The sequence below is a fragment of the Vulpes lagopus genome, chromosome 1, assembly GCF_018345385.1.
Source record: "Vulpes lagopus strain Blue_001 chromosome 1, ASM1834538v1, whole genome shotgun sequence".
NCBI classification, from domain to species: Eukaryota; Metazoa; Chordata; class Mammalia; order Carnivora; family Canidae; genus Vulpes; species Vulpes lagopus.
Genome location: NC_054824.1, coordinates 51,580,851 through 51,602,770, shown reverse-complemented (window position 1 = coordinate 51,602,770; position 21,920 = coordinate 51,580,851). Strand labels below are relative to the sequence as shown.

Sequence of the window (21,920 nt, the reverse complement as noted above, 5' to 3'; positions counted from 1 at the left end):
GGGCATGGCTAATTTTAACAACAGTACAAGTAGCTGAAAGTAAAACTACATAAACTTTGTGACTTCTTAAAATCATGAGAATGCATTGCTCTGGGTGTTTGAAACACCCAGATTTATGTACTCTTAATATTTATGTACTCTTAATGGTACTGAAACTTGAAAGATGAAAAATCCTGAAATGTATTATAATTTCAAAGCCTTGAAGAAATATATTGAATTAAATGTTACTTTTTCTTAAAGGATTCAGATCATCATTTTGAATATTAGCTGTGGATCTCTGTTCTAGGTGGTTGTCTAAACATGTATTGGCCACAGACTATTTGGTTTTTTGACTATTTTGAAAAGCTATGCATTATTATAGAACTAACTAGGGGTTTTGAGTTAAAATGTTCTGGGTGACAGTGCTCACTCCACTACTTCAGAATATAAGAGTATGGGATTTTGTTTAAGCTTTCAGAGTCTTAGTTAATTCACTTGTAAGATGAGGAGTAGTAATACTAATTTGAAGGATGTCATGAAGATTAAAAACTATAATGTTTGAAGATTCCCTGGGTTGCACCCATTATTTTCCAACTGTTTTTGGCCTGACTTACTTGGAAAGTGTACACCCAAAGTTTATTAATATAGAAAGAGAAATCTGAAATGCATTTCAAAATCAAAGGAAAACTTGGATATGCTTACTGTAAAGGCTTAGTGATTATAAAACCATTATGGAACTAGATAGAGAGTAAATAAATACATAAATAAAGAGTTGCTATGAAATTAGTATGAAATTTGATCCACGGGTCTCTGACAATCTTTTACGGGAAGTTTTGCAAATAAATATAGTGCACATGGGGCAAGTAAACAGAAGTGAAAGTAGTCTCTTATCAATTGGGGTGATTTGATGTACACACATTTCACTTCCTGGAGGGTCAGACATTCTGCATTCTGGACTTACCTTAAACACAGGTGTGACTCTAGAAGCGAGCAAAAACCTCTCTTCAGAGGAAGCAGCTGTCACAAAATTCATGATCATTACTTTGGAGGAGAGATCCAGGGCTCATCTCCGATTAAGTTTCAGAGGAGTGGAGGTAAATGTGGGACAGTTCAGAAGTTATAGGAACATCTAAACTGTACTGAGAAGAGAAGGTTCTCAGGGAGGGAAGGAACACATTAAAGTTAAGTGGTGTGGGCAATTGCCTCTTCAGGCAAACAGAGCTATAGATGTGACTCAGATATCTTTCGGATAAAGGAATTCTGGTAATACTGTTATCAAGGAAAGGTCAACTTGGGGATCCCTGGGTGGCACAGTGGTTTGGCGCTTGCCTTTGGCCCAGGGCGCGATCCTGGAGACCCGGGATCGAATCCCACATCAGGCTCCCGGTGCATGGAGCCTGCTTCTCCCTCTGCCTATGTCTCTGCCTCTCTCTCTCTCTCTCTCTCTGTGACTATCATAAATAAATAAAAATAAAAAAAAAATAAAAAAAAAGAAAAGGTCAACTTATATTTGACATCTCTAAGAGAGCTGGGAAATAAATACCTTAGAATGTTTATAGTAGAAATTATTTTGGTTAACACTTTGGCTGTTCATGTGTATAAACATCTAAAAACTTCAATGTGTGTTGTGTTCCTTAGTACCACCAAAGTAATGTAGTATGACTGGCTAGGCTGCTGTAAATAGTTAAAACACATTTTTGTAGAGTTCATGAGGTTCTAAAAATTACTAAATTTATTACATACAAATAATAAAGTTTATAAAAATGGTTTTTAAAAGGGGAAAATACTTTTCTATTAAAATATTTAAATATGTATACATTATAATATTGCTGAATTATACTATGTATCTTCTTTAAAATTAAAAGTATGCTCAAAAAGATTATTATGAATAATGTTATGGAATATATCACACAGTTAAGAAATTTACATGATTGGCTTTATTTGAAAAAAATTCCAAGGTGGAATCCAAATTCCTCCCTCTCTGCTTTTGTCTTATTTTATTTTTCCTTCTCTTCCCCTGTGTTCATCTGTTTTGTTTCTTAAATTCCAGCTATGAGTGAAATCATAAGGTATTTGTCTTTTTCTGATTGACATATTTTGCTTAGCATAATATACTCTACTTCTAGACACGTTATTGCAAATAGTAAGATTTTGTTCTTTTTTGGTGGCTAATATTTCATTGTGTATATATACCACATCTTCTTATCCATTCCTCAGTTGATGGATATTTGGGTTCTTTCCATGTTTTGGTTACTGTGGACATTGCTGCTATAAACATTGGGGTGAGTGTGCACCTTTGAATCACTCTTCTTGCAGTCTTTGTATAAAATACCTAGTAGTACAAATGCTGGGTGGTAGGATAGTTATATTTTTAACTTTTTGAAGAACTTCCATACTGTTTTCCAGACTGGCACCAGTTTGCATTCCCACCGACAGTGCAAGAGGGTTTCCCTTTCTCTGTATCCTTGCCAACACCTGTTGTTTCCTGTGTTGTTAATTTTAGCCATTCTGACAGGTGTGAGGTGGTATCTCATAGTGGTTTTGATTTGTATTTACCTGATGATGAGTGATGTTGAGTATCTTTTCATGTGTCTGTTAGCTATTTTGTATGTCTCCTTCTGAGAAATGTTCATGTCTTCTGCCCATTTCTTAGCTGGATTATTTGTTTTTTGGGTGAGTTTGATAAGTTCTTTATGGATTTTGGGTACTAACCCTTTATCAGGTTTGCTGTTTGCAAATATCTTCTTCCATTCTGTAGGTTGCCTTCTAGTTTTGTTGATTGTTTCCTTCACCATGCAGAAGCTTTTTATCTTGACAAAATCCCAATGCTGCATTTTTGCTTTTGTTTCCCTTGCCTCCAGTGTTGTGTCTAGTAAGAAGTTGCTGTGGCTTAGGTCAAAGAGGTTGCTGCTTGTGTTCTCCTCTAGGATTTTGATGGGTTCCTATCTCACATTTAGGCCTTTCATCCATGTTGAACTTATCTTTGTGTATGGTGTAAGAGAGTGGTCCAGTTTCATTCTTCTGCATGTGGCTGTCCAATTTTCCCAGCATTATTTGTTAAAGAGACTGTCTTTTTCCAGTCAGATATTCTTTCTTGCTTTGTCAAAGATTAGTTAACCATGGAGTTAAGGGTCCATTTCAGGATTCTCTGTTCTTTTCCATTGATCTATGTGCCTGTTTTTGTACCAGTACCACACAGTTTTGATGATTCCAGCTTTGTAATAGAGCTTGAAGTCCAGAATTGTGATGCCTCCAGCTTTGCTTATCTTTTTCAGGGTTGCTTTGGCTGTTCAGAGTCTTTTCTGGTTCCTTACGAATTTTAGGATAGTTTGTCCTACCTGTGTGAAAAGTGCTGGTGGTATTTTGATAGGGATTGCATTGAGTGTGTAGATTTCTTTGGGAAGTATAGACATTTTTTTTTTAAGTATAGACATTTTAACAATGTTTGTTTTTCTAGTCCATGAGCATGGAATGCTTTTCAATTTCTTTGTGTGATCTTCAATTTTTTTCATAAGTGTTCTGTAGTTAATAAACCTCCTTCGTTAGGTTTATTCCAAGGTTTTTTGGGTTTTGATGCAATTGTAAATGGGATCGATTCCTTGATTTCTCTTTCTGCTGCTTCATTTTTGTGTGTAGAAATGCAACAGACTTCTGTGCGTTGATTTTATATCCTGCAATTTTGCTGAATTCCTGTATCAATTCTAGACACTTTCAGGTGGAGTCTTTTGGGTTTTCTACATAGACTACCATGTTGTCTGCAAAGTATGACTTCTTCCTTGCTAATTGGATGCCTCAGTAGGGTTACTATATATCTATAGTATAATATACTATACTATATTATGTACACTTAATAGGGGTAAGAGAACTGCTACCATTAGCTATCGACCTTTTTCCCCCTCTGAATTTGTTGCTCTTTGGAGATTAGAAGTAAAGATTCCTGGGAGCTTGACAATTAAAGTTGCATCAGTAGGTAAGAGATAAGAAATATTATACTCAAATCCTTCAAAATGTCCTAAATTTATCAATCCCATCTAAATTTTTCACCAATTGGTTAATATTTTCCCAATTTCTTAAACATGAAAAAGAAAACTCAATTAGCATGGATTGAAAAGGACATTCTCATCCCTTGAAAAACCAACATATTGAACCATGCTGGATATTTTAGTCCTCTCTGATCCTGCAAAGTCAGATTACACTAAAGGTGATTTTGTGGGGTTGCAGAGAGAAAGGAAACTATTTTATAACAATACAGTTCTGTTTGGTTCCACAATAAACCATGTTGGAGCTGAATGGATCTTTTCTTTTTCTTGATGAGGCTTGAGTAACCATTGTATCATGTGTTCCCCAAAGTACATTCCTTAGAATTCTGATTTTCTAAACTGCTCCATGAAAAGAGGTTCTGATCTATGCTCAATAGTATTCATGAAACACTATGTACAGAATGAACTACACAGCCTTATTTCTTTTGGAGACTCATATTGCATTTAAACACACTGAAGGCCATAAGACATTTTGGAGGTTAATCTTGTATTTCTTGTACTCTCTACCAATGTAATGCATTTAGATGTGTGTGCACAATGATAGTGAATATTCTAGCTAGTGTTCTCTGGAACACATTTTAGGAAGTGGTGTGTCAGTATGTTACTTGTCTGATTTTATTTATGAGGTTCATTTTCAGAATAATGATACACAGAATAATAAATTTAACCTGGGTAACATTTATCTCTGTAACATGAAGTTATTTCTGGAATAATGTTGAAAGTAAGTATATTTCTATTTAGTATGTTTTAATAGCTAAGTAAAATTAAGGCAGGACATCCTCACTATTTTCCAAAATCTTTTCCTTTAGATTATTAAATACATCAACAAAGAATTTCACTTATGTTTATCTTCAACTAAAATTTCTTAATGAAAAGGAAAAATTCATGTATTAACATAGTAAAAATGGTCATGCACCTCAGGATATTGAGATAATAATGTTTTCTTTCTTTAAGAGATGATAAAAACAGATTTTATGCATAAATCTAATAACTTCTATTACATTAATATAATATGTCTCAAGAGACAATTCTATCTTCTCAAGTAATAAATGTTCAATAAATATCACAACAGTAGTAATAATGAGAAGGGTAAATCTTCCAATTCACTTTATATTGAAGTTTGGTAGAAGCAAACTAACATAGTCAATTTCTGAATGTCATAAATATTGCTTTTTTGAGTAAGAGAAATTTCTGAGATTGAGAAATTATGTCCTTTGACAGATTTTTAACAGGATCTATTTCATACAAGGAGATGAAAGCTTAAATATTAGATAACTGAAATTTTACTCTTTATGTTTAAAATTTTTCAACTTGTTTTGAATTTTGGGTGACAGTTTTATCCAATGATTTGCAAATTTACCTATAACTTTGCAAAAAACATTATTCTCGGTTTCAGAAAAAAAGAGATTGTACCAATTCTTTTTGATAGAGTGAAAGAGAAAATTGAAGAAAAATGTAGTTAAAATACACAAATGCAGAAAGCTAGGCATTTTAGAATTCTGTGATGATTCAGTGAAGCACACTTTTAAAATAAGGTTCAATTAGTTATTCATAGCTTCATTAATACAAATAAAATTAATTATTTTCTAAGAAGAAATTTGTTAGCAAATAAAAAAACATGGGACTAACATTGGTTATAGTTTCCAATGTTATTATCTGATAACAAGTCTGACTTTTGTTGGGGAGAGCACTTTTGCCGATGTAATCTAGGATCTGTTAGGTAGAAATGTCCTCAGAACAAGCAGAAAGAGCCTTTTAAATTAGTGGACATTTCTGAATGACTTTTGAACAAGACAGAGTCCTATGGACTATAGTGGAAGCATACATGATAGAGAAAGCCTTGGCCACCAAGGATATTATTGTATTTTATTATTTTTCATAGGTTATGAGATAATAATGGTAAATCTTAGTAGCTTGGAAATATTCTAAGTGTAGAAAGGATAAACATCCCTGATTCTTTTTTCTCACCTAGGCTTGAGATAGCAAGTCTATAATTATTCATCAGAAATGTCTTAACAATGGAACAATTGTAAAGTATTTTATATTGTAACATATTATATTCTGTCATAATATTGACTGTTGGAGGTCACTGAAAGGACATGACTGCTGGTTGACCCATGATGAGCTGAATTCCAGTAGTTGGAGGACCTTCCGCCTCCTGCCACTCTTTCCTTGGAATATACATTCTGCCTAATATGCCTGTGGGAGCTGTTTTCAAAGAAGTTGCCTTGAGAGAGAGAATAAGGTGTTGAGACCATCTGAATGGCATAGTGTCTGAATCCAGTTAAGGCCTCTATATAGACTTTTAAGATTCTGGCTGTTGGGTGTAGAGATCTACTCATCTTGTGACACCTAAGATAAGCTTATTAGTAAGTTCCTTGCTTACTAAACCCACCACCTACCAATCTAGAGTGGTCTACCTATTTGGTCTCTCCCAGCTCTCCATGTGTGGAGAGCAATATCAAATTTCACCTGGGAAGCTGCCAAGGTTTTGAATCAACAACTAAATAATCTGTTTTTCTAATTGTGCCTAACTATAGTCATTGGTAACAGGTACACAGTAGATACTGACATACTTGAAAAAATGTTTGGACTGCCGATGCTTCCGATGTGTTATCTAGAGATGATTTTCAGTATGCCTTGAATGTTGATTCTGATCCATACATAATTCCCAATAAGACAACATCATATAATAAAATAAGTGGTAAATTTAAGTTCATAAATCTCTGGTAGTCAGGCACTGGATCTATGTATCTTTATCATAATTGATTGCCCCGGATCCTTTTATACTAATTTTGGTAATGACCAAGGAAGGAAATACGAAAACAAACAAATGAACGATGACATCTCCTTTCCTTTGGCATTTGCATTTTTATTATAGAAAACTCCTTATATTTCTCTGCCATTTGTGAGAGTGGATCAATGACTTCTGCTATATTCTGAAGCACTAATAAAATTGCCTTGGGTGTCCATTTTGTTGGAAGGATCATTTTGATGGTAGAGGATGTGAGTTAATTTGTCCCCAAACTTTAATTCCTCTATAATGCTGCCTCATGTTTGTTTTTATGTGTGACATCATCATGCAGAATGGTAGGCATTTGGGCATCTTTAAGAAGGCTGCTGGTCAGGGAAGCCTGGGTGGATCAGCGGTTGAGCACTTGCCTTTGGTCCAGGGTGTGATCCTGGAGTACCAGGATCAAGTCCCATGTCAGGCTCCTTGCATGGAGCCTGCTTCTTCTTCTGCCTATGTCTCTGCTGTGCTCTCTTTCTCTCTCTCTCTCTCTCTCTCTCTCTCTCTGTTTCTTGCAAATAAAAAATAAATGAAACTCTCAAAAGCAAAAACAAAACAAAACAAAAAAACAAAGAAGGCTGCTGGTCTTCTTAACATGTTGGTACATATGGTGCATTCTGTGTCTCTATTTGATAACTCTCTCAGGATGGCCCATTCATCACTAGTAAATTTTGAATGTATTAATCCCTTTTATCCAGAGAGGGCTAGAGTTCTGTAATAAGTTGACATTTTTTGGGAGAGATAGTTATTTTTTTTAAAAAAAACCCAGATGGGCAATAATAAAAATATTTTATGGTAAGTGCCTCAGTAAGTATCCTTCAAAGAAAGGCAAATGCAGGACATTCCAAATTAGGATTCTGTGAATTTCTGAACTCAGTGTCAGTTCTGAATTTTTACTAAGATTAATTTAGTCCCATTTCTTAGGGAGATAAGAACTCTCTGAGAAATCAATAAAGGGGTTGTAGGATTGATCAGTCAACACCAGGTATTGTAGAGTTCACTGGTTAAGATAATGTTCTTCAGAGAACTGACCCATCCCTCCAGCATTATGAGTAATAAGAAGATTCTGGTTTTACCCCAGGTAAAGTATAGTTGCAAAGAATAACCATGAAACGTAATCATTTGGCAGATCAAAGTGAAAAACTAAATAATTGCTCTTAAGTCTCTTTTGCATAAGAAATAATTCCACTTTAACTTCTCTCTTGCCTCCTTTTAATAGAGCCAGTACAATTTTTAAATACTTGAAGAATCTGTACCTTGAAATTAAAAAAAAAAGGAGGGAGGAGATAAGATGCCATGGATGATTGAGACCTATAGAATATAAGCAATAGGAATTGAAATCTTAATGGGCATAATTGCAGAATGAGGTAAGACAACAAAAATGATGAGTTGGCGTAGGTGTGCACACAAGTGTTCTGAGTGCCATTTTAACATCTACAAAAACCAAAACAAAGAACCTGTGCCTTTGGGTGTGTGTGCGTTCTTCTGATTCCTAAGAATAGGTCTTCCCCCTCTTTTTAAGTGCTGTGGAGTGTGGTAAAAAGCATGTTGTATCTGAGTCTAGGAGACCATTTTGGTGTTAAAGTTCTGTTTATGTGACCTTAGACAAATCACGTAATCTTTGGTCTCCTTCTTTACAGGCTGAGAGGTTGGTTTGGAGTTGCAAGGATTGCTGTGCTCTCTAGCATTTGATAAGTCTGCAAAAAGTGTCTTTGGGCTGTGTGGTTATTAAATCCTTTCCATACCAAACAATGCCTACTTATACAAACATTAGAAACTGAAATAGATTCTATTTTTTGTGTCACCACTGACCAAGTGTAAAGTCAAAGTCCTTATTACTAGATTATTAGATTTCTTTTAGTATAAAATTTCATAGCTCAGTACTCATGAATTGAATTGCACTTTTTTTTTTAATGTTTTCACTGAGAAGTCACAAAGATTTAATAATGGAATCATGGGTGAACATTACAGACTAGATAAAGAAAATAATATAAAAGTGCCTTAATATTAATGTCAAAATATTGCCAAAATCAAGCATTCTATGTTTTCATAACACTACAGAAAATAAAGTGATGCTGAGTTTGCATCAGGAATAAAAATTTAGGATGCAGAAGGTCTGCATTTTAAATGTTATTTTTAAGGTGATTTCTTAAGCTCTTTCTCATCCCCCTTTGTAGTTCTTACCACTCCCTGTGCCTGACACAGATATCTCGGTCCCTGTGCAATTCTAATTTTAGTCCCTTTGCACCGCTGAAGGTTGAGGAAAAAGTGGACTGCACCCGAATGGCAGAGTCCTAGCCACCATTTCCATTTTTCTTTTTTCCTTCAAGAAAGATGAGGGCTGTGTCTGTTAGCACTCAGGGACGGGAGGGAAGAGTAAAGTGAAACTGATAAGGATCCAGATTTCTACTTTCTGGTTCAAATGAAGTTCTTGAAGCCATCCAGTCCTTTGAAAACCACTGCTAATTAAAGCAGTGTCTGCTGATAATGTAAGTCTGGGATGCACTGTTTGAATGGATCTTTTGATACAGCTCTGTGTGTTGGTGAATAACTGAAGGGAGATGGATTGCAGGCTTTAGGCGAACTGTGCTTTCACACTGACATTCATAACACACTGTACGTGCGGCGAAATATTTTCTGGGTTCTCCTTGTGGGAATTACAATTACTTACATATCTAGTTGTTCTGCTCCAACTCTGGCTCCCCTCAGGGAATGACAAATAGACTGTTGTATTAGTGATGTAATTACATTACAGAGTCATGGGCTTTATTTTGCTACACGATCTTCATAAAAATAAGGAGATGATTTTTTTTTTTTTAAATGGTGAGAAGATGTCTGTGGTTTAATTGCCGGTTTTCTCTTCCATTTGTAACCTAAAAATTTCTCAAGGGTACTTTCATCAATTCTCTTCTCAGTTAATGGGCGTTTCCTTGCGTATGTAGCTTCTGGGGAAGACGTCACCCCAAGTTTGTTCTTCAGAATAGGCCTCCTGCCCTTGTGGATGTCAGAATATAGCAATTCAGAGACCACCTCATGCTTTTAAACACTGACTTTGATGACATTCATCTTGGGAGCAGATGAGAGAGCCCAGAATATTGCTTTCCTAAACCAGTAATAATTTCTCTGGGATATCATGCCATAGTGGGAGCCTGAAGGAGGAAAATGTCAGCATGAATTAATAAGCTTATCACAGACAGTGGGGAGTTCTTTTAGAATGTGTGAAGGAAACATGGGAAATATAATATTTTTGTTCCTATTTTGTTTTTTGTTTTTTTTTCCCATTGAGCTCAGCTTTCAATCTGGAGATTCCTGTATGTTGTTTTATCTGCTTCTGCTTATCCATCCATCCATCCATCCATCCATCCATCCATCCATCCGTCCATCCTGGGAGCTCTCTGTTTACAGCCTCCTGACCTCTTAGCTGCCTGGACCTCTTCATATGGTATATGGAAGGAGATGAGGGAGTTGGTCTTGGAGATTTTCAATGAATTCTCTTTTTTGCAACCCAATTACCATCAAGACCTTTGTGGAATTTGCCTGCGTTGAGTCTGGTGCACCTTCAGGGTTTGCAAAGATATTTATTAGGATTCCTTCTTGACTGCAGCTCTGCTTTGGAGCATAGCCATACACCTTCATCTCCTTTTCATCTTCCAGAAATTTACAATATACTTTTTCATGCTGACTGCTCTCCCCTTCCAAATCTCTCATTGTCATGGGTTTATTCTTTTCAATTCTTTTACTTTCATTGTAATGGGGTCAAGAAAAGGATGTGAGAGAAACTTCTGTATTCCATCAGCCATCTTGAACCAGAAACCCCTTGATTTATTTTTAAAGCTCATCCTTGAAGCTTTGTGCTTTCAGCAGGTGTTGAGTGTCATGGAACATCTTTATTCTTCTTCATTGACAGCTAAATGGCTCGATGTGGAACTGTTGCAGAGGCTAAGTTAAATGGCATGCCAAACGATATTCTGAGCACCTAACTAAAAAAAATATTTGATACCATTTCTAAAAGATTAAATGTTGACAATAAAGAAGGGTTTAGTTTTTACCCTTCTTTTTTGTGACAGTGATTTTGGTGATTAAATAGAGTGAGGGTTCAAATCTGGGCTTTTGTGTGTTCAACCTATATGACCTATAGTTTCCTCGTCTGTAAAATGAGATGTGACTTACCTCCCTGGGCTTTTATAAGTACAAAAAGTGAGGAACTATTTGAAAAGCATGGTGCATCAAGAAGCCCTTGGAAACTAGTAGTCATTAGAGATATGAGAATCATAGTGGTGTACAAGTTAACTTCTTGTGTCTGGGGAAACTCAAGGCTGTTTGTCTCTTCAGCCAGACTATGTGTCATTTCAAACTTGACTGCTAGGCCAAAGGCCATGTTTGCTTTCCCATTAGGAACAGTGCCATCAACCAACCTTTAATTTTTTTTTTCTTTTTAGGATTTTGTTAAATAAAAAGAGAGAGAGAAAGAGAGCCAGAGCAAGTGAACATAAACAGGGGGAAGCGGCAGAGGGAGAAACAGACTCCTTTCTGAGCAGAAATCTCGATGTGGGACTCAATCCCAGGACCCTGAGATCATGACCTGAGCCAAAGGCAGACGCTTAACTGACTGAGCCACCTAAGTGCCCCTAACATTTAAGTTTTAATTTTATGTCAGTCCTGTGAAGACTCACAAAGATTCAAAAACGAGTCTTTAAAACATGATGCCTATTTCTGAAAAACATTATGGCCCAGTCTCCGGGGAGAATGATTATGTTACACGAATTCAAGTACTATATACATATAGGAATAAATGGCTACCTTGTGAGGTGTAAATAATTAGGACCAGACCTATTATGTGGCTCATATAGTTAATAAAAATTATACCAGTAACAGCTAAGCTTACCAAAGCAGGATATTTATAGGAGGGGAAGAATATAGGTAAGTAGAAGGAGAGTTAAGGAAGGCATTGTGGTGCTGGAGTATGTGTGTAAAATGTTCAAAAGAAGAACATAAATATGGTTGATGACACTGTCTGATTCAGAAAAGTTTTAAATCAAGAAACTGTTTTGTTCAGGGTATCATGATTTATGTCTCTTACCTTCATCTGGCATTTTTTCTTCCCTGCACATAAGATATTTTCCCAAGAAAGCAACACTTCCAACAGTTAATTATTATTTTTTTTTTACCTAAGATTTTTTTCTATAAAGCATACAGTTTCATATACTACAAGTAACACTGTAAATTGGTACCACTTTTCTAGAACATAATACTAATGTGTTAAATATTTACATACACACTGGCCAGACAATTTTACTCTTGGAATCTGTTTGAAATAAAGAAATATACAAATATTTAGTTATAATGATGTTTATTACAACAGGATTTACAAAAGTAAGAATAATGGATATAGTAGGGGAATTAAATACTAATCTATTATAAAATACGAAGAAATTTAAGGAGAGGAGGGTAGTGGAATATATATCACCTTTTTTTCAACAAAGATACAGATATTATCAATGATTCTTTTATGGACTCTCCCTATTGGCAGACCGCTAACATGCAATCGGTAAATATGTTTCTGCAGTACATCTCTTTGAGCTGAACCGTAGAATCTTAATCATCCAATAAAGGCAACAGTATCAGGGGCTGAATTGTATTTTTCAGTTTTACTGAAATTTTGAATAGCTCAGTGATTTTTTTTCATAATAAACACGCATATTTATGACTCTGCTGAATTGATGAGATTGTATCACAAAATTCAAGGTAAGTCTTCTTCATTTGAGAGCAGATTTATAGAAACCTTGAGTGCTTTCATCCTTTTGCTTTAACAGCACTACCAGCAGACTGCAAACTCCTCTAGGTCAAGAGCATTATTTTCCTGGCACCTAAGGCTGTGTCTGATACATGGGAAATGGTAGTCATGGATGAACTGCATAGTCATGGCTTTTACAAGTCTCTGTGAGTGCATGTATCATGCACTTTATCTGATTTGATAAGTGACAGAGATTCCAAACTGATCAATCATGTCAATCACTTCAGTGAACTTTTAACCTTATCAGTTTTACTTGTGAGTAGGAATGGAAAGTATTGTCTTCCATGAAATCTCTGTGCAATGTGAAGAACACTAAATACCTGTATGTTTGATATTGGCAGTTAGGCAGAGACATCAGCACCCTCCACTCAGAGCCCAGGACCTTGGTGTGGACATAGCCAGGTGACCATGACATTGGGGGCAGAATTGCAGATTTGGGCATTGGCAATAGCACTGCCACATTGTGACAGCCAGAATGTGATAGGAAGAAAATGGCAGACTCCATATGTTAGCCAAAGCACTAATTCATGGAGGTTGTGGAAATTTCTCAGTGGGTTGAAGTACAGTCATAGAGATACTATTTTTAAACACCGTATTTAATGATTAACTTGACCTAATTTTAGCCCTAAGAACAGGTTATACATATAATTATCTTATGAAAATTAAGTGCTACCAAAAAATGGTGTTTATTATGAGGAATTTTCTAAAATTCTTTACCATTGGCAGTTATGATTAACAAGATATTTAGGAAATAAATAAAATCTGCATTACCCTTTGAGGATTTTTGTGTTTATTTTTGATGAGTTTTTATTTTTCTTAGACTCTTTTTCTTATTCTACCAAATTCCAGTTCTGAGAGGTAGGTTCTCCTCAACCATACTCTGCAATAACAGCAGAAGAGTATGGGTGAGCTAGAGCGGAGTACTTCTAGATATCGGGAATTTTAGTGCATTTGGTTTTGGTTTGTTTTTATAATACTTGAGATGTAAAAGGGATTATTTTTTGCTTCCCCATGTATTTAAATTCCCCAGGTAAAATTTTAGGTTGATACTTAATAATAATTGTAGGAAGGAATGAGTTTATTGTCATTCTAAAGGCAGTAAGCATGCTGACATTTTTCCGATTACTCTTTTTTTTGTTGTTGACATTTTATCATTAATAATGAGATAGCTATTGGTGTTTCAATCCAGTATTCTAAATATTTTAAGATATTATTCTTACAAAGCATTTTTAATAGAATTTTTAATGCAACGCCAAACTTGAAAACCAAATATCTATTGACTGATAGTTTAAGATAAACTGCTTAATTCTGCCTAGGTGATGATTTTGATAATACCTGGAGCATGTTTCACATTCCAAGAAATAGACAAAGCACTTACCTTGCTAGCATCACCACAATTCTAGAAGGTAAATGATATTATTTCTATCTTATAGTTGAAATAACTGTCAAGTCAGTTGCCTAGGACACTTAGCAAGCCAGTAGAAGACTTTGACCTCAAAACAAGCTGGGTCCAGAAGCTGCTCTTCTTACCACACCTGGACCTCTCCCATTGATGGATCCAGAACCCCAGCTCCTACCCTATGGTGATTTCCTGTTTTCCTCAGAGAAAACACATACATAGTGTTTACCTCAACACACAACAATAAAATAATAAAAACTGATACTTACTTCAAGGGAACTTTATTATTCTTTGTTGAAAGATTAGACTACCATTTAGCCATCGTGGAATGGAGTAAATGTTATGATTAGGGATTGATTGTAATAGTACTTCAGCACTCTCCTGCTAAATTCACTTAACACCTATGAAAACAATTTCCCTTTGAATAGGGAAATACATTTTGATAACATTGAATTTTCACTAGAAATATAATATCAGGAGTAGTCTTTCAAAATCTTGATAACTATTTTGGTATCTAACTTCTCAGTCAGCTATATTCTTGGGTCCTAGATGCTAAAGATTCTGATTCAAATTGCAATTAACATGGGGTGGTTTCCCCACACTACTAAGCAGTTCTCAGACACAGATGATTGTTCTATAATCCAACTAAATTTAATATATATTTTTTCTTCAAATGTTTATTTTAATTCTAGTAAGTAAACGTATGGTGTAATACTGGTTTCAAGAACAGAATTCAGTGGTTCATCACTTACCTACAATACCCAGTGCTCATCATAACAAGTGCCCTGCATAAAGCTCATCATCCATCTAGCCCATCCCCCACCCAGCTATCTCCATCAACCCTCAGTTTGTTCTCTATTATTAAGAGTCTTTTATGGTTTGTTTCCCTCAACCTCCTCTCTCTTTTCTCCCCCTTCCCATATGTTCATTTGTTTTGTTTCGTAAATTCCACACGAATGAAATCATATGGATTTGTCTTTCTCTAACTGACTTATTTTGCTTAGCATAATACACTGTAGCTCTATCCATGGCACTGCAAATGACAATTTCATTCTTTTTGATGGCTGAGTAGTATTGTGTATATATACTGCATCTTCTTTTTTTTTTTTTTAAGATTTTATTTATTTTATTCATGAGAGACAGAGAGAGGCAGAGACATAGGCAGAGAGGTAGGTTCCTGCGAGGAGCCTGGTGTAGGACGTTGTCCAAGGACCCTGGGATCATGCCCTGAGCCAGAGGAAATTCTCAACCACTGAGCCACCCAGGTGTCCCTATCCCTATACCATATATTTATCCATTCATCAGTCAATGGACATTTGAGCTCTTTTCATAGTTTGGCTACTGATAATGCTGGTATAAACAAACATTGGGGTGCATGTGCCCCTTTGAATCACTATTTTTGTATTCTTTGGGTAAACACCTATTAGTAAAACAGTAGTAGCTATCCAGTAGAAATCCAGTAGCAGTTGGATCCTAATTCTATTTTTAACATTTTGAGGAACCTCTGTTTTCCAATTGGTTGCACCAATTTGCATTCCTACCAACAGTGCAAGGTTCCCCTTTCTCTGCATCCTTTCAACACCTCTTGTTTATTGTGTTGTTAATTTTAGCCATTCTGACAGGTGTGAAGTGGCATCTCATAGTAGTTTTGATTTGTATTTACTGATGATGAGTGATGTTGAGTGTCTTTTCATGTGTTTGTTGGCCATCTGGATGTCTTCTTTGGAAAATTGTCTATTCATGTCTTCTGCCAATTTCTTAACTGGATTATTTGTTTTTTTGGGTGTTGAGTTTGATAAGTTCTTTATGGATTTTGGATACTAACCCTTTATCAGGTTTGCTGTTTGCAAATATCTTCCATTCTGTAGGTTGCCTTCTAGTTTTGTTGATTGTTTCCTTCACCGTGCAGAAGCTTTTTATCTTGACAAAATCCCAATACTGCATTTTTGCTTTTGTTTCCCTTGCCTCCAGTGTTGTGTCTAGTAAGAAGTTGCTGTGGCTTAGGTCAAAGAGGTTGCTGCTTGTGTTCTCCTCTAGGATTTTGATGGGTTCCTATCTCACATTTAGGCCTTTCATCCAAGTTGAACTTATCTTTGTGTATGGTGTAAGAGAGTGGTCCAGTTTCATTCTTCTGCATGTGGCTGTCCAATTTTCCCAGCATTATTTGTTAAAGAGATTGTTTTTTTCCAGTCAGATATTCTTTCTTGCTTTGTCAAAGATTAGTTAACCATAGAGTTGAGGGTCCACTTCAGGATTCTCTGTTCTTTTCCATTGATCTATGTGTCTGTTTTGTGCCAGTACCACATAGTTTTGATGATTCCAGCTTTGTAATAGAGCTTGAAGTCCAGAATTGTGATGCGTCCAGCTTTGCTTATCTTTTTCAGGGTTGCTTTGGCTATTAGGAATCTTTTCTGGTACCTTATGAATTTTAGGATAGTTTGTCCTACCTGTGTGAAAAGTGCTGGTGGTATTTTGATAGGGATTGCATTGAGTGTGTAGATTTCTTTGGGAAGTATAGACATTTTAACAATGTTTGTTTTTCTAGTCCATGAGCATGGAATGTTTTTCCATTTCTTTGTGTGATCTTCAATTTTTTTCATAAGTGTTCTGTAGTTTTCAGAGTACAGATCCTTTACCTCCTTGGTTAGGTTTATTCCAAGGTTTTTTGGGTTTTGATGCAATTGTAAATGGGATCGATTCATTGATTTCTCTTTCTGCTGCTTCATTTTTGGTGTGTAGAATTGTAACAGACTTCCGTGTGTTGATTTTATATCCTGTAATTTTGCTGAATTCCTGTATCAGTTCTAGCAATTTTCAGGTGGAGTCTTCTGGGTTTTCTACATAGACTACCATGTTGTCTGCAAAGTATGATTTCTTCGTTGCCAATATGGATGCCTTTTAATGAAACTAAGAGCTGGTTCTCTGAAAGAATTGATAAAATAGATAAACCCCTTAGCCAGAGTTACGAAAAAGAAAAGAGAAAGGACTCAAATAAATAAAATCATGAATGAAAGAGGAGAGATCACAACCAACACTACAGAAATATAATTAGAGAATATTATGGAAAAGTATATGCCAATGAATTGGGCAATCTGGAAGAAGTGAACAAATTCCTTGAAACATATAAACTACCAAAGCTGAAACAGGAGGAAATGGAAAATTTGAACGGTTTCATAACCAGCAAAGAAATTGAGTCAGTAATGAAAAATATCCCAACAAACAAAAAGAGCCAGATGGCTTCCCCGAATTCTACTAGTCATTCAAAAAAGAGTTAATACCTATTTTTCTCAAACTCTTCCAAAAAAATTGAAATGGAAGAAAAACTTGCAAATTCTTTCTACAAGGGCAGCATTACCTTGATTCCAAAACCAGACAAAGACCCCACTAAAAAGGAGAATTAATAGGCCAGTATCCCTGATGAACACATCTGGATGTAAAAATTCTCAACAAGATACTAGTAAAATGAATCAAACAGTGCATTCAAAGAATTATTCTCCACAGTGAAGTGGGATTCATTTCTGAGCTGCCAGCATGGTTCAATATGCACTAATCAATGTGATACACCACATTAATAAAAGGATAAGAACCATATGATCCTCTTAACAGATGCAGAAAAAGCATTTGACAAAATATAACATCCATTCTTGATAAAAAATTTCAACAGAGTAGGTATAGATAGAATATACCTCAACATCAAAAAAGCCATATACCAAAGACCCACAGCTAATATCATCCTCAATGGGGAAAAACTGAGAGCTTTTCCTCTATGGTCAGGAACAAGACAGGGATGACCACTCTCACCATTACTATTTCACATAGTATGGGATGTCTTAGCCTCAGCAATCAAACAACAAAAAGTGTAGAGAGCAACATGGAGTTTCTCATATCAAGCAGGAGGAGCCTGTGTCAGGCAGTGATGGAAGTAATTAAAGATATGCACCTATGAGGTATCTCTGGGACCAGCATCAACTCACACCCCAGAACTGATAAGAGGGATCAGAGGAGGTCTGCAAGGGCCCAAGACTGATTAAATCCCTCTAAAAGGAGAGGATTTTGGCAGCAAAGTGTCAAACTCTTCAGAAATGACCCCTCTGTGTCTGACCATTTAAAAGTGGCAATGCTGCTGACAAGGCTCTGCCTGACTGATCCCTGAACAGAGCCAAGATCCTTCCCTGCTTGAACATCAGAAGCAGTAAGTGCCAAGAGCTGCCCGGGTGAGGACCAAAGCCTTATCACAACTCCTTTCCCACAGACTGCGTTTGGTTCATTAACTTCCCACACCCTTCTGTTATCCTGTTTGTGGTGTGGTTTGTCTTCTGTCCTGCCCTTTAAGCTGTGTAAAAAGCCACATTTAAGCACGTGGTGAATTGTCATCAAATTTGGAATCCTGAACCTGCTTTATAATTGTGATTAACTTTGCTTTACGATTGAATAGAGCTGACATTGTGGACACAACTCATGTGTGAGCCTTCATAGCATGCTCATGACAAAAAGAAAATCCAACTAAATTCTGACACCATCTACAGAGACAGCATCAGATTTCAGAGGCTAAGTACTCAATCTTCCAAGAATGCCCTCTACTTCAGATGTTAACTGCAAACTCAAGTTGTTACCATTTTGACCAACTGGTTAAAAACCGGAGGTTCCCATAACCCCTCCTTGGGTTCAGTTATTTCATTAGAGTGGCTCAGAGAACTCAAAAAACCCATTTACTAACTAGATTACCAGCTTATTACAAAGGATACTAAGGGATATGAATCAACAGCCAGAAGAAGAGCTGCATAGAGCAAGGTATGGGGGAAGGGCATGCAGCTTTCATGCCCTCTCCCAGAGCATCACTTTCCTCACAGCTCCACCCATTCATAACCCTGAAACTCCGAACCTCATCCTTCTGGGTTTTATGGATGCTTCATTATATAGGCATGTTTGATTTAATCATTGACCATTGGCTATTGAACCCAATATCCTGCCCCCCTCCTGTCCCTGGAGGTCTTGGGAGGGGTCTGAAAGTACTACTTCTAGTTACAAGATCCTCTCTCCTTACAACTGGCCTCCACCCTTAGGTTACCTGGGGCTTTCCCAAAGTCACCTCATTAACATGACAAAAGACACCTTTATCACTCTTATCACTTAGAAAATTCCAATGGTTTTAGGACTTCTAAAACCACGCCAGAAGTGGGGTAAAGATGAAGTATTTATTTCTTATTATAAATCATAATATCACAATGTAATCAAAACAAAAGAAAGAAGGTATCTAATACAATTTTTCTTCAACTAAAGTAAAATTGTTCCTTTATATTTCTATTAGTGTGTAAGAGAATTATATTGAAGTTTCTTTAAAACATGAAATCCCTAGAAATCTCTAGTCTATTCTTCATCTCTATACAGTTGACCTTTGAACATTTCAGGATTTGGGGTGCCAAGTCCCATGCAGTTGAAAATCCGCATATAACCTTTGACTTCTCAAAAATATAATTACTAATAGTTTATTGTCGATTGGAAGCCTACTGATAACATAAAGTTAACATACATTTTATATGTTACATGTATTATATACTGTATTCTTACAATAAAGTAAGCTAGGAAAAGGAAGTGTTATTAAGAAGATCATAAGAAAAATACATTTACAGTACTGCACTGTAAAAAATTCAAACCCCTGTTGTTTAAGGGTTGACCATAATTATGGTATTTCACTACTGTGAAATAAATGGAATTTTGCAGTATGTAACCTTTTGACTTTTTTTTTCAGTCAGCATAACTTCCTTAAGGTTCATTCAAGTTGCATATCCACAATTTGTTCTTTTGTTGTTTAGCAGTATTTCATGGTATGAATATACCACATTTTGTTTAACCATTCACCTAATGAGGGACACTTGCGTGGCTTCCAGTTTTTAGCTATTGTAGATAAAGTTGCTGTGAATATTTGTGTACACATTTCTGTGTGAAAATAGGTTTTAATTTCTCTGGGATAAGTCCCTAAGAATGCAATTGCTAGGTCATATGGTAAGTCAATTTTTTGTTTTAAAAGGAAATACCAAACTTTCTGAAGTAGCTATATATCATTTTACATTCTCATCAGTAATGTATGATAGTTCCATTTTTACCACACTGTTGCCAACATTTGATGTTGTCATTATTTTTTATTTTAGTTATTCTAATGCAGGTATCGTAGTATCCCACTGGGTTTTTAATTTGCATTTTCTTGATAGCTAGTACTGTTGAATATCTTTTCATGGACTTATTTGTCATATGTGTATCTTTTTGGGTGACGTGTCTGTTCAGATTTTTTTTACCCATGTTTTAATTAGGTTGTTTGTGTTCTTATTACTGATTTGGGGGAGGGTTTTTTTTTTTTTTATGTTGAAATACATGCTGTTTTTGTGTTTTTGACTATGTGGTTTACAAATCTTTTCTGCCTGTTTGTAGCTTTTCTCCTTCACCTCCTCCTTCTTTTTCCTCTTTTTCTTTTTCTTAACATCATAAATCTAGTCATGAGGTTATTTTTGTCTTAAAGATTTTTATTTATTTATTTGACAGAGAGAGAGGAAAGAGAAAGAAAGCACAAGCAGAGGGAGTGGGAGAGGGAGAAGCAGGGTGCCCGCTGAGCAGGGAGCCCAAAGTGGGGCTTGATTTCAGGAGTCTGGGATCATGATCTGAGTAGAAGGCAGATGCTTAACTGATTGAGCCATCCAAGCGCCCATTGTCATAAGATAATTAGGGAACATTAAATGTTCTTATCTTGGGTCTCTAATTGTCATTCTTGGAGTAGAACAACATGGTCCTGTGGAATATATTGAGGGTAGCTTGGCCTTCAGTTTAAGTATGGATGAGAGAAGATGCCTACCTCCCTGGGTCTCAATATCCTCTTTAACCCCCTGCAAAAAAGAAAATATTAAACCAGATTATCTGAGATTTCTTCCAGTTTTAATTTATATAATTCTATAATCTCCTGGGGCATAGATCCTTGAAAGTTCTGACAGGAGGTAGCATGCCTAGATTTCATGCTTCACCTAGAGAAAGAGGCAAATCCAGAACACTTTTAGAATTTTTACCATGGGGAATTACCCTTATATAAGTGTATTTAATTATTGGAGTTGTACCTTTTTTTTTTTTTTAAATAATTTATTCATGAGAGACAGAGAGAGAGAGAGAGAGATTGGCAGAGACACAGGCAGAGGGAGAAGCAGGCTCCGTGCAGGGAGCCCTATGCAGAACTCCATCCCAGGACTCTGGGATCATGCCCTGAGCCACCTAGGCATCCCTGGAGTTGTACCTTTAAAAGTATAGATCTGTATATAGTAAGACAATTGTATTATGGGGACCCCAAAATTGAAGTTTATTAGAATGGACAATATAGATAAGTATTGAGCAAAGATAAAAAAAATTAAAAAGGAACAGTTTGTTGATTTAAAAAATGCCAGCAGCTGTCTCAAAATATTTGAGTTGGTTTAGCCCAGCATATTTAGGGACAAAGGAGTTATAAAGTGGTGGAGAACAATAGCTTGGAAATCATGCTGTGCATAATTCCTAGCTCTGTAATCTTGGCAAGTTGACTCACTCCTCTAAATATCAGAAATTTTTTACTGTAAATTGAAGATAACAGTAGTGCCCGAATCAAAGAGTTACTGTGAGAAAAAACACGTGTAATAATTTTGACAATTTATTTCCTTATAATTCCAGCCAGTCGCCAAAGTTTTAATGGGAAAATTATTAGCCTCATTCACTTGGATTTGTAGAGCTATTACAAATAAACCCAAATATATTGACTTAAGATAGTAAAAATTATTTTATTCTCATACAACAGCTCTGGGAGGTTCTAGGCCAGCCCTGGATGAAGGCATGAGGGAAGAGAGGGCTCAAATACATTCAGTAACTACAGAGTAGAAATCTATACCTTGCTAACTTGGGTGTGAGAAG

General features: G+C 36.1%; 1 protein-coding gene across 3 annotated transcripts in view; it reads left to right on the top strand.

Annotated features, from left to right (window-relative positions):
- The window catches only part of LOC121490761 (muscular LMNA interacting protein), a 254,409-nt gene that overhangs the window by 834 nt on the left and 231,655 nt on the right, over nt 1-21,920 (top strand). Inside the window, exon 1 of one of the 3 annotated variants that reach the window (XM_041754757.1) lies at nt 953-1,073. The exons of the other annotated variants lie outside the window; for them this stretch is intronic. Coding sequence (XP_041610691.1) covers nt 1,011-1,073 — 63 coding nt within the window. The 5' untranslated portion in view covers nt 953-1,010. Of the gene's footprint in view, nt 1-952; nt 1,074-21,920 lie in introns of those variants that run through there. 3 annotated transcript variants of the gene reach the window in all.